Source organism: Lontra canadensis, unplaced genomic scaffold (assembly GCF_010015895.1).
Source record: "Lontra canadensis isolate GAN:19392208 unplaced genomic scaffold, GSC_riverotter_1.0 scaffold124, whole genome shotgun sequence".
NCBI classification, from domain to species: Eukaryota; Metazoa; Chordata; class Mammalia; order Carnivora; family Mustelidae; genus Lontra; species Lontra canadensis.
Window position 1 is genome coordinate 3,979,032 of NW_022631118.1, and position 13,599 is coordinate 3,992,630.

Consider the following 13,599-nt stretch of genomic DNA (forward strand, 5'->3'; position numbering starts at 1 on the left):
GACATCTCACAAATGGGTTTTCTGGGTACATATTCTGTCCTTCTCAAAAAGGACAAGAGAGGAACAAGCCTCTTTTCTTACTTGCTCATCAGGAGGGCCAGCACATACAAACGGGTTCCTGCTATTTCCCTGACTCAAGTTTGCCAAATAACTAAGCCCATTCACTGGCCTGTTCCAAACTTTCCTTTAAATTGATGAAACTGTCCTACCTACCTTCCTTTCATGGTATGTGTTTTGTATGTGTGAGAGGGAAAGGATCTCAAATAAATTTCATCTGATCTTTGCAAATCTCTGGAGAGAGCTGAATAGAAACTGCTAATCCTCACTATGCTCCTGTGGAAAATGAAGTCCTTCAGAGATTGAATAATTTACTCATGGTTACATGAGAAATTAACAGCAAGATTTCCTCAAGCTGAGAATCTTCCCAAATGAGAAAATACACTCTTGTTCCCAGAGATAGTACTTAAAATAGTGAAACAGCTTTTGGGTAAGTAGAATGCGCTCCATTTCCCTGCAGATGAAAACAGACCAACAGCTGCAGAACTCAAGGGTGAAGCAAGACCCATAATGGGTCCAGTTGAAACAGCCCCATTAATTCACCAACTAATAACTACTAGCATTTGCTTTCCTCTTCAAGTCATAAGAATTACCTGGAGAATGATGACTTTCTGAAAGAACAGAAAAGTCACAGCTGTTATTGTGTAGCTGAAACCCTATTACACTTATACATTTTTTTTTTTAAAGTAGGCTCTACACCCAACTTGGGGCTCAAACTCATGACCCTGAGATCTAGAGTTGCCTGATCTACCAGCTGAGCCAGCCAGGCGCCCCTACACTTACACAGCTGTGTTTGGGTTACCACAGTAAGCGCCTCCAATCTGCAGGAAACATCAGGGAGAAAACCAAGAAACTCTTAAACTTTGAGGCTTTTGTAAAATATGATGAACAAAGAGGGTGGCAAGATGCCCTTGGTGCTTGGAACGTAGGTCTTCTGGGTTGCCTCAGCACCTTAAAGATCTTGACTGGGCCTGTCATTACTGTAACACTTTTGGGGATTTGTTCACCCAGGTCATGGAAGTTTGCTTCTTAGCTCTTTTCACAACCTCACAACCCACAATTTGAAAGCACAAACCTGATCAAGCTTAGCAATTTCCAATCAAACATTTTTCAGTGCCATCAGTCATTTTTATGTGGCTTACATAACCTACATGTAAAATTATGGTCTGAAATCAGGCTAACACAAAGAGCCCAATAAAGATGATGTAATGTCATTTTGGGTGGAGGAGTGCATGTGGGGGAGGAATTTAGGGTTCAATCTACATTTAGTTAATCACTGTAAACATCAAAGTACCAAAACACTAATACCAATAATAACAAAAGCTATAACCACCCACCCCCACACCCATGCCTTTTTATGTATGGCATCTGCCTCTGATTCATGAAGACATTTCTACATTAATCCTTGTCCCTGGGAGGTACTTCAATTTCTAATTAAGAAATGGGAGGCTGAGAAAGATGCAGTAACTTCCCCTTACTAGGTTAATGAGGCGTACTGAGAATCCTAAACACTTGGTTCATGCTTCCTGTTTCTAGATTTCTTTTATTATTGTCTTTTAAAAAACTTACTGTTTCTATACCCCTAATCAAATGCAAAATGTAAACAACAACAAAAGGAAGAAAATACCCATTACTCCAGTTCCTACTGACTTCCCACTACTCCCATTATTAATATTATAATCTCTTTTACTTTACTTGCTAGTGTTTACTTCCTACCTAAATCCTAAAATAGGGAAGTAAAATACCCAGGGAATTCAAAGAAAGAACACGTCTGTCCTCTGATTAAATATTAGTACCAAATCAAAGAGTGGGGGGGGGGAAGGAAAGGTACACTGTGTATAGTCTTTCACATGTGATTTAAAAAAAATTTTTTTTTTTAAGATTTTATTTATTTGACAGACAGAGATCACAAGTAGACAGAGAGGCAGGCAGAGAGAGAGGGGGATGCAGGCTTCCTGCTGAGCAGAGAGCCTGACGCTGGGCTCAATCCCAGGACCCTGGGATCATGACCTGAGCCAAAGGCAGAGGGTTTAACCCACTGTGCCACCCAGGTGCCCCCACATGTGATTTTTTAAAATCAAGAACTCTAAGGGATTTTAATCTCTTGATATGATGCCAATTAGAGCTCTCTGGACATGCAGCGGGGGGCAATTTTTGGTCCTACAAGTATATGATTTTGGCTCGTGCTTTCCATGAGACTCCAGCTGGATCACAGAGGACAGAGGATTATAAGATTAATACTCTCATTTTGAGACTTTTTACTCAAAAGTCCTTCCCAAATCATTACAACTCAAAGAAAACTTAGACACCTGAATACGGTTTGAGTTTAACTGTTAGTGAACAGAAAGCCGTAAGACTGTGAGATCTTTTTTCAGTATAGGTTATGTCATATTTTGGCATGTGAAATCCATCCCCCATCCCCAAGCAAAATGTGCTCTATTTATAAGATATAAAAAGACATCTAGATTTTGTTGTAGGTAAACGATAAATAATTGAATAAGTAATTGAATAAAATTAATAATTGAAACATTAATAAAATGTTTCATCCACTGGAGGTCAACACAGTAGTCATCTTAGATTAAAGATAAGCCAGGGCTCTTTTGTGTCAAATTCCTGATGAATGAGAAACTGGATGAGTGTCAGGCTGGGAATGTTTCACCTAGTGCATCACTCTTTGGGTGTGGCTCAAAAGTTCGGAGCCATCTCTGAGAGCCGGGATAGGGAAGTGTGCTTCCCTAATTGGGCAATAGGTCAGTAGGACAGGATGGCTGAAGAATCTTGCAGAGTAGGTACTGAGAGAAACAGGAAGAACCAGATCCCAGGGACCTGAGATAACTTCTGCCAGGGTTTGACTAGGACAGACACAGCTGGGGTAGGGGTATGACATGTGGTGGGAACCTGAATATATTCCTGGCTGAATTGGGGAAAGTGGATGTTCCCTCTTTACCTTTTGTTACTTCATTTGTGTTGAAGCCTGAAAAGAGACTAGGAAATACTGAATTAGCCTGTAGTTGGAAAGGAAAAAGCACAGAATCGGTCCCTGAAACGTTCAGGGTAGGCAGTGCATTACCTTAAAGACAAGAAACAGCAGATGCCTATAGCATAGAGGGAATAAATAAAAGCCAGGGCAGGGGAGGTTTCTAGGTAATCCGAAAACTTGGTAATGACAGTTTTTTTTTTTTTAAAATTAACATATAGTATATTATTTGCCTGAGGGATACAGGTCTGTGAATCGTCAAGCTTACACACTTCACAGCACTCACTGTAGCACATATCCTCATACCACATACCCTCCCCAATGTCCATAACCCCCTCTCGACGGCAACCCTCAGTTTGTTTTGTGAGATTGAGTCTCTTATGGTTTGGGTAATGACAGATTTCTAATATCCTGTCACACTACACACCACACTAGGTGCTTCAAGTACATTATTATCTCCTTTAATAATCTCAACAACCCTGTATAGTATATATCATTATCTTGTTTTTATAGAGGAAACTGAGGCTCAGAGGAATTACATACAGTCATACAAAAGAGCTAGCAAGTGAATACAGGTTTGTCTAACCTCAATCACTTACTGAAGTGAATAAGTTTTCTCTCCCTCTCCTCACCTTCCCTTCCATTCTTCCTCCTTTAACTCTTCAGTGGCTATGTTGGGAAGAGCACATCTGTAAATCTCTTTTATGGAAGGTCTTACTTTTCCTAAGAACGTATCTCAACTGGGCTTTATTTCTCTATAGGAGCTAATCTGATCCAATATTCTCAAGTTTCTATTTCAAACTCATTGTCCAAACCTAGTCTACATATACTCTGGAGACTCTCAGATCAATTTATAATTGACGCAGGTCTAACACCTGGAATAAAGGGGCCAAAATAGCGGTCTCTGGTGATTTTTTTCTTTTTTTAAGATTTTATTGATTTCTTGAGAGAGAGAGAGAGAGCGCGCGCGAGCAAGCATGAGAGGGGAGAAGGTCAGAGGGAGAAGCAGACTCCCCACAGAGCTGGGAGCCTGAAGCAGGACTCTATCCCAGCACTCCAGGATCATGACCTGAGCCAAAGATAGTTGCTTAACTGACTGAGCCACCCAGGCGCCCAGATCATATTTTTCTAATGTCTAGTGATGGTAAAATAAAATAGTATTTAACTGATCATTTGTTTAGTTAAAACTCTAATGGCCTGCACCTAACTGGGTTAGCCTAGCTACCGAAGATTGTGCTGCATGTGAAAACTACTCTGGTGACTGCCTTCTTCGTATTTTTGCTCTTATGACTCAGGGCAATTTAAAATATCCCTGGGCTTAATACAAACAGTATCAGAAGCCGATTTCCAAAGGACAGCAATACCCTTAAAATAGAAGCTTTTAAAATGGCACACTGCTCCTCATCAGGCAGAGGGTTTTTAGCCTGCCTACCTGACACTGCCACACACGGGTAGCAGCTGAGTAGGATTCTCAGCCAGATCCCTGAAGGCAAAAACTACAACAGGAACCTGTAAAACTGTCAATGAATGTTTTCCTAGTTCTCTCCTATTTTCTTTCTTTCTTTTTTTTTTTTTTAAAGATTTTATTTATTTGACAGAGAGATCACAAGTAGGTAGAGAGAAGAGGGGGAAGCAGACTCGCCACTGAGCCGAGAGCCCGATGCGGGGCTCGATCCTAGGACCCTGAGATCATGACCTGAGCTGAAGGCAGAGGCTTAACCCACTGAGCCACCCAGGTGCCCCTCTCTCCTATTTTCAATACATTTTGCCACAGCTCAACTTTCTCCTCTGGTAGCTCAGTAATATATCATACACCCTATGGGAACTGGACCAGTGTTCCAGTTTTTAGCAGATTAAAATATATGTTAACAATTTTACTGTGCGACTTGGCAAAAGTCACTTTATCTTTCTGGGCCTCGGTGTACTCACGTGTAAAATGAGATTAAAATAGATATTGAAGGGCCCTTCTATCCCTGAAGTACTACACGAACACAGGTTCTACTAATAAACCTGTGATAATACTTTAATGGAATGTACAGACTACCTACACAAGTCAGCACAATCCCATCACTAGAAAAACGGTCTAAACCTTGCATCCTTCCTTCCCAAAATACATGCTCTCACTCATATCTGAGAACCCAACAAACAACTCAAAGACTAAATACCTAGTTCCTGATCAAAGGCTGAGGTGGAGCTCACATCCAAGCTGTTACAGCGGCTTCCTGGGCTGAATGCATGCGGGTGCTGAAGACTTACTCAGCCACGGCACAGTTTATGAGGGTGAAGAGAGACACTGTACTCCACAGGCTTCTGAATGCTTCTTCAGAGTAAGTAGACGGTCTTGGGTAAAAATCTTAACTTGGCCTTACTCACGGGTAGAGAGCAATAGGAAGGACATTAAGTGAGTGACAATACTGAAAAGGGACTCTGCAAAGTGGGAAATAAGGGTGGTAGTGAAAGTTTCCTTAGTAGTTTTCCCCTATTACCTACATAGCTGTAGAAAACCTTCCAGAGTTTGTGCAGTTGTAGATTTTTTTTTTCTGCATTCACAGAATTTTATAAAATATTAGGAACAGTGACTCAGCTTTTAGTGAAACACACTTTGACCTGGAAATGGCCCAATACCTGATGTAGTTAATGGTTCCTAAAGCTAGACTATAGGCTAGTCTTTCAATCAAACAGACTTCAGCTAGACTATAGTCTTTAGATTATAACAGGTTTCTGGGTTGAGCCTGGGGGAAAAACCCTGTCCTAAAATAAAAACAGAACAAAACAAAAAATCACTGGCTTTGGATTCACATTATTCCTGGCTTTACCACTTACTAAGTAACCTTTTGGCAAAATGTAAAACCTCACTGGGCCTCCATTTCCTCACCTGTAGAATGAGGAAAATACAGTCCATCTAAAGGGCTACCATGAGGATTAGCAAATATAAGTAAGGTATCTAGCATTATGCACACCGCAGGAGTTAAGTAAACGCTGAGTGGTAGTGTTTTCCTCCCCCTCATTTAAATAACAAGCAGCAACACTGTACACTGCCTGCCTCCTGTCAACTCACATACCAGTAAAATAAACTAAAGCACAGAAAATAAACTGAAATGGATCTAGAGCGGCCATGTATGCTTCAACTGGTTCTTGGTCACAGAAGAATCCCTTAAGTCCATCCCTAGCTAGCCTACTTTCTTCTTAGACAAAAAGCCAAACCTACAACAGCGCTCAAATAGAAATTAGTAAAGAGAGGCTGTTGCAGGCAGCTCAGTAACAGTGTGGAGACAGGGAAAGGAAAAAGCCAGACAAAAGAACTTTAAAGAGCAAGCTGTCTTGGACTGTTTACTGCCCAGGCACATAATCATACCACTCTCACTTACCTGACAGCATCACTGAGCTTGAACACCACTGTTCTATACTATTCTATTTCTATATTATTCTATACTATTTCCAATCAAGTTAAAGTTCAGTGTGTTACTCTATTAAAAGAAGGTAGGGGCGCCTGGGTGGCTCAGTGGGTTAAGCCTCTGCCTTCAGCTCAGGTCATGATCTCGGAGTCCTGGGATCGAGTCCTGCATCGGGCTCCCCCCTCTCCCTCTGCTGCTCCCCCTGCTTGTGCTCTCTCTCCTTCTCTCACTCTCTGTCAAATAAATAAATTCTTAAACAAAAAAAAAGGTAGAGACATTTTCTAAAAATGCTTAAAATGCAAAAGAAAACTTTTGATGCTTAAGAATAAGCTTCAATGTGCGGGAAAACTTAACTTACATGAAATGGTTCAGAGATTAACAAAATTAAGTATATTTACTGGTTAGAAACATGTAATAGAGGAGAAATTTCTAACTGCTCTATACATGGAAATATATGCAACAAAATAGCTAAGTGAAGCAGTTGTGACATTTCTGGTGCCTTAAAGGCTTGCTTTCTTCAATATTTCACTTTAAGGAAAGATAATTCTAAAGTTTAAGTGATATGACAAAAGTCAGATTACACATTATACTATGTCTTCCCTGGCTCTCCAAGTTTTACCTCTGTTTTTGAAAATTCTTAAGTTTTCTTTATTCTCTATTCCATAAAACTGATCATTCACTCACTACAGAGAACCCAAAATGCAATGAAAGAGATGCACATCTCATTACCTCACAAGTCGTTTGGACTTGATTCTTATAATGAGATGATAATTACCAGCTAAAAGTTCTGTCCTGTCCCTGGATTATTTTAAATTAGTACAAAGGTGGGCCTTGGGAGACCCGTTTTTCCTCTCTGATTTTCTCATATTGGTCTACATCTGACTTGAAGACATAACGAGCTCTCTATGAATTTTAAGCTCTGAAAGAATTTAAAAACTGGAATGTTTTTAACTGCCCATTCAAAATAAAGGGGTCAAAGCAGGCAGTTGGGTTTTTTGGTTTGTTTTTTTGAGCATCTGACTGTGCGAGGCCTGGGTCTCCATGTTTAGGGGGTCTCCTCTGATAGCAGCAGTAGCAACTGCTACCTAACATCAATTGAGCAGTCATAGGACCAGGCACTGAGCTATGTGCTTTACATAAAGTATTCCATTTCGATGTCACAATAACCTTATGAAGGACTGTTACTACTCCTACGTTATAGATGAGGAAACCAAGACTTCGAGAGGTTTAGAAACCTGCCCAATTTTCAAGGTTAGCAAGTGGCAGAACTAGTATTTGAACCTGGCAGTTAGCTTTCATGCTTTACAAAAGATCAGATGTTTTATTTTTAGAGCCCATTTGAATATTTGTTAGATTGTTCACGACTTTAGATATTGTCTTTTAAGTATATGAAAGAATATATAAAACACTGAAATAATAAATAGTAATATTTAATATTTAAAAATTAAAAAAAATTTTAATTTAATATCTCCCACCCTCACTTTTCTTCTCCCTTAAAGTCTTAAGTTAGAATTGAATGACAGAAGAATGAAGAGGCAGGGCTGAATTACTAATATTTTCACCATCTGAAAACAGCATGCTACTGTCCCTTCTCTCAGAGGTTAATGGATACCCATGAACACTTTATTTCAAGCCCTGAGATTATCTCATAAAAACGAACTTAAGAAAAAAAATCACTGTTTTTTTTAAAGAGGTGAAACGGACCTTAAGAGAGCTTCTGTTCAACCCTTGATATTACAGAAGTAGTGAGGATTCTGACAAATTAGTATTTGGGATAGGACCAAACCCAGGTCTTTCAAGGCCTGCCCTGACCTGTGGCTTCTGTAAAGCTGGCCCTTAATCTCTATCAGTGAGGTGGCCAGTGTCTGTCTGATAGTTTGGATCTGAATGAGTACTCTGTGGGGGATATTATTTCTCTCTGCATGGAGTAGAAACAAGGGGAAAAAACATGTTTTTAGAAAACAACTAACATGAATATGGAATATAATATGAAACAGAAGACCAGCTTCTCTACCTTTAGCACAGATTATGACTCAAAGCAGTTAGCCCTTTGAGAATTCTCTAATGACTATTGAAACATTTCATGTTTAAGTCCATGCCCATTCAAACATTTGCCAATTCATAACAAAGGTAACAGATGAGCTTATCTGGATCTACTTTCAGTCTAATCTCTCTACACCAATTGCCCACATAAGTGTGCTTAAGGTCAAATACCTACAGTGTTCATTACATTTTAGCCACGCTATATCTTTGATTCTTCTTAGATTTCTTGGAGTTCAGAAGGTTATAGATCTTTTGAAGTCAGTGTAGTATAGTTATAGGTTGCAATGATTTGTGGTTCTGTGATTACAAATAAATAGGTGGAATGCCTTAGAGAGCTTGGGCTTCATGTCAAAGTCCTAAAGTGCAATGGAAGACTGGAGAGCTACAGTAATCGTCATCCCCTGACTCCCAGTGCTTTATTGGTGTATGATCCCAGGAGTCATTTAACTTTGCTGTGCCTCTATTTGGTCTCTGTGATAGAACTATGCAGGTGTTATATGACATGTCAAAAGCGCCCTGGATGCTATAAAAAAGACACTCTACACAGACCTTTTAAAGCCACCTCCCCAGAGCCAAAGGCAAGGGAACTGCAAAAAGAAATGATTCAGAATTTTAATTCCGTATAACTTACCTATATCGCTCCTCTTGTAAGGCCTGCATTATTAATGAATAGTCTCTCTGATAATGTTCCTTGAGAGTCTCAAAGGATTCCTCTAGTCTGGCCTGTGTTTCCCGGATCTCCTGGATCTCATGTAGTAGTGCATCAAATCCTGAGCTCTGCATGTCCAGCGTGTTTGTTTTGGAGCTGGACGCTCCTACAGCAATGCCTCCAGTGGTGCTGTTGGCTCCCACTGAGCCTGAAGTGGCACTAGAACAATCTTCCTCACTACCATATTTTGGGCTTGACTGAAAGTTTGAAATCACCCCCAAACCCTTTCCCCCATCATCCACTTGCCCTTCCTCTAAAGAGTCCTTCAGGTTAGGGATATTGTCTGCACTGCCAAATTTATTCCGAATTAGTGAGGCAATCTCTCTGGGTTTTGAGACTACAGCCCCTGCTGCCGAATGGGTCGCCTGGGAGAAGCTAGAAAGTCCACCTTTGACACTGTCCACCACACCTTCACTGAAGCCAGTCACCTTTGCTCCCACATCCTTCAGACCCTGGTGCATGTCCCTGAAGACATCCTTCGGCTGCCGGGGAATCCCATTCTGCTCCACCTCTCGGAGCTTTCTGTGGTAGTGCTCAAGCTTCTTTTGTAGCTGGAGGATGGTTTGGGCAGATTTCTGATTCTTCTTCTCAAAGACCTGCTTGATGCGGGCAGCCTGCTGCTTGTCTGCACTGTTGGCAAGCTTTAAGTACTCAGCAACGTTGTCGTCCCTGGCTGTTTGTGCAATCTTGATCTGTTCTGTGAGCTTCAGGATTTTCTGCTGCAGGTGAGCAATCGCAGCCTTTGTGCGCTGAGGGTCTGGTGTTCCATCCACAGAGTCTGTGTGGATGCTGCCATCGGTGCTGGAGGCCACTGCACTGGAAGTCTGGGCGAGGCTGCTTACTTCCAACCGCTCGATCTAGTGTACAAATGAGAAGTGGATGTTAGAAGGAGCCCAAGAAGACTACCTCTCCAGAATCACTAGGCCAAATATATTGAAAATTTATCTACTCTCAGACCTCTGCACCGATAGCTGACCTAATTCCTCCCATCCTATACAAGCCCCATCTCCCTTTTGGATACTGTCCTTATACAAGTATACTTTGCCTTACACAAAAAAGACATATGTAAAAAGACCTGCACAAGATGTAAACTAGGGGCATTCTTCCTTTGTTAGAAAATTTATTACAGTATTTCTTTAAATAACAAAGCTCCCCTAGTTGTTTATATTTTTTACAAAGATTTTATTTATTTGAGAGAGAAAGAGAGAGTGAAAGAGTGAACACAAGCAGGGGAAAGGCAGACAGAGAGGGAGAAGCAGACTACCCCCTGAGCAGGAAGCCCCACTTGGGGCCCCGATCAGGGCCTGAGCTGAAGGCATACACTTACCTGATTGAGCCACCTAAGTGACCCCGCTAATGGGTTTATAGCATGACTTCATTCACAAACATTCTTCACACACACTTTTGTGAAACAAGGTACATCTGCATTTCAACTTAATTACATGAAAATCATTTTAGTATTCAGACATTGCTATAATTCCAATCCATGCTCTCAGATTATGGTCATCCAAAATGCTGGTGAGAATAGGTTATTTTACTGACTAGATATAAAAATCCAATTTTTATCACAGTGTCTTTTTACCCAAAGTATCTCAAGGGTAATGGGATTATTCTCTCTCTAATAGGGACACTCAGTTGTTAGCTGGAGACAGGTAAAGCTAAGAATGAGAAGGTACTGCTCCAAGTGCCAAGGTTGAATGTGGTATACTCTTAAGGGTTAATATACCAGGTCACAAGTAACTATGATATACCTGGGCAAGAAAAGTGAATACTCAGGGGGAGAGACACTTAAGAGGTAAGAAGTTAATCAAGTCAGCAAATAAGTTCAGGCCTTCTGGAGCTCAGCTTCTTTGAGTTCTATTCAGTATTTTTTTTAATGATTCAAGGGACTGCAAAACACAAACAATCACTATCCTTCATATGGGTGAGCAACCATTCGAAGGAGATGAAGAAAAAGACAAGCCCCTCATATGTGAAAACTGAAACTATCCTATTTCAAAGCCATTAGCCAAAGCTAGAAAGAGGTCAGGTTTCCCTAACTCAGGAGAGAAAAACCCTCAGGTTTGGCTTGTCACCAACTGGAGTAGGGCTCATGCAAAAAGTCTGTAAAAACTGCTCTCTACTAAGCAGTAGCAGAAATAAATAATAAAAGAACCATCTCGGGGCATCTGGGTGGCTCAGGTGGTTAAGCATCTGTCTGTCTGCCTTCGGCTCAGGTCATGATCCCAGGTTCCTGGGACTGAGCCCCACATCAGGATCCCCACTCAGCAGAGAGTCTGCTTTCTCTCCTTCTGCCCCTGTTCCTGCCCTGCTCTCTCTCTCTCTCAAATAAATAAATAAAATCTTAAAAAAAAAGAACCACCCATCTCAGGGTAATAAAAATGCCCAGTTATGAGTGTTCAAATTATAAATTTACATATATTTGAACACTCATAACTGGGCATTTTTATTATTACCATCTTGGAAATTAAGATCATATCCCTTTATTTGGTCCTCATTCCAAAATCTATAGCCAGCAGCAATCTGATAGAAAGAACTATATATAGGTTACCCTCATATTTTAGAAGTGTGAATTACATTTTTGTGATAATACACCAAATCTGAAATATTCGTGAAATACTGGTAATTAACTTGTCAGTCTTTTTTTCACCTCAGTTTTATCTCCTCAGTTTCCCATCTGAGCAGGAATTATGGTGATTTCTTTCTTTTTTTTTTTTTTTTAAAGATTTTATTTATTTGTCAGAGAGAGAGAGTACACACAAGCAGGCAGAGAGGCAGGCAGAGAGAGAGGAGGAAGCAGGCTCCCTGCCGAGCAAGGAGCCCGATGCGGGACTCGATCCCAGGACCCCAGGATCATGACCTGAGCCGAAGGCAGCGGCTTAACCAACTGAGCCACCCAGGCGTCCCAAGGTGGTGATTTCTAACTCCAAAAATATTAGTTCATCAGTGGAAAGTTCATTACTGGAATTAATGTATTACTACTGATGTGAATAAAAACATATTATTTCCTTTTCAGATGAACAAATGAGAAATAATGTACATTTAAATAAAATCAAAAGATAATTTAAAACTGAAATGAAGAGCAAAATGACATTGTTCGTTCCACTAATAAAAAAATGTCCAGAATAGTTTAGGGACTAGCACAATAATTATTTTGTATAACTTCCTCCATCTGCCCCATTAATTTTAGGTACAAGCTAATAAGCAGTGAAAGGGCAGAGGGAAAGCAGCAGGAGAATGAGCCAGAGTTCCAGAAAACCACGTTGCCAAGAGTTGAAAAAGGAGCTCCCGGAAACCCACTTTCTTCAGTGCCTTATAGTCACTCTCTTAAGTTGTACAGGGTTCCCACTATGTGATTTTCTTTCTGAAAGGGGTTTCAACTACAGTATGCAATAGATCAGATCCCATAACTACAATATGTAATTCAGGGTATAGTATGTACCCTGATTGTGTACTCAGTTAACAGCTCAAAATCTACCACAGGAAAGGAAAGCAAATACAAAGTATCACTGATTCAAGACTACAAGCTCATGTATTACCTAGTTTTCTTAGGTTCTTTGCTATTAATTTGAATATCACCTTACATGTAGTCTATTGTCTAAAGAAGTGCAGATACAGAAGTCAAGTTTAATTATTACTCAGGGAACATAAATATGGATCATACTGGTGAAAATATAGCTTTGGTACTAGAATCAGAGTTTTATTATATTTCTAAATTTGAAAAAAGAACAACAAAATGATGACAGTTTATTTCCCTACACAGTGACCGAAGAAGTAAGCCAGATTATCTTTAATCTAACTTCTGTCCTACCTAGGCTGTTTGGGGCCACAATATATTCTACTAGTATAGGACTCCCACTTAGAGTCATCAATATCCCTGCAAGAGTATATCTGACAGAACCCACTGTTCTCAGCCTCCAAAGAAAACTAACCCACAGCTTCAGCAGGAGGGTAGTTTAACACCTGAAACCATGAATCACTTCATTACTCAGTGACTCTTCCAAATTTTGGCAAGCACTATCCTTAAAAAGGAAGGAGAGAGAAGAAGCAGAAATTGTGAGAGGCAGGGAGGAGAAATAAAAGGGGAGAGGAAGAGGAAGAGAGGTGGCAAGAAAAAGATATATTGAACTACAGAATTATAGCACAGGGGCTGTGAATACCCTCTGGGTATCTTCTGAGCTATGAACAAAAGCCTTCAGAGACAAGAATATTTAGCCATGAGTTATACATGCACCAAGTGAAAAGTGGTTCTCTTTTTCAAGAGCCTTTGCTGGCATATCAGGCTATCTATATATAACAAAATAAAATTAGATTCCTACCCTCATTCCAGACAGGTAACTAAACTGCAGATGTTAAAAGCAAATTTTACAACTTTTGGAAGGCAGTATTGGAAAATACAGCAGGGAGAATTTTCTTAA

General features: G+C 40.3%; 1 protein-coding gene across 5 annotated transcripts in view; it reads right to left on the reverse strand.

Annotated features, from left to right (window-relative positions):
* The window catches only part of TMCC1 (transmembrane and coiled-coil domain family 1), a 183,160-nt gene that overhangs the window by 14,499 nt on the left and 155,062 nt on the right, over positions 1-13,599 (reverse strand). For all 5 annotated transcript variants that reach the window (XM_032841497.1, XM_032841500.1, XM_032841501.1 and 2 more), the window contains exon 2: positions 9,104-10,038. In XM_032841497.1, coding sequence (XP_032697388.1) covers positions 9,104-10,038 — 935 coding nt within the window. The remainder of the gene's footprint in view (positions 1-9,103; positions 10,039-13,599) is intronic.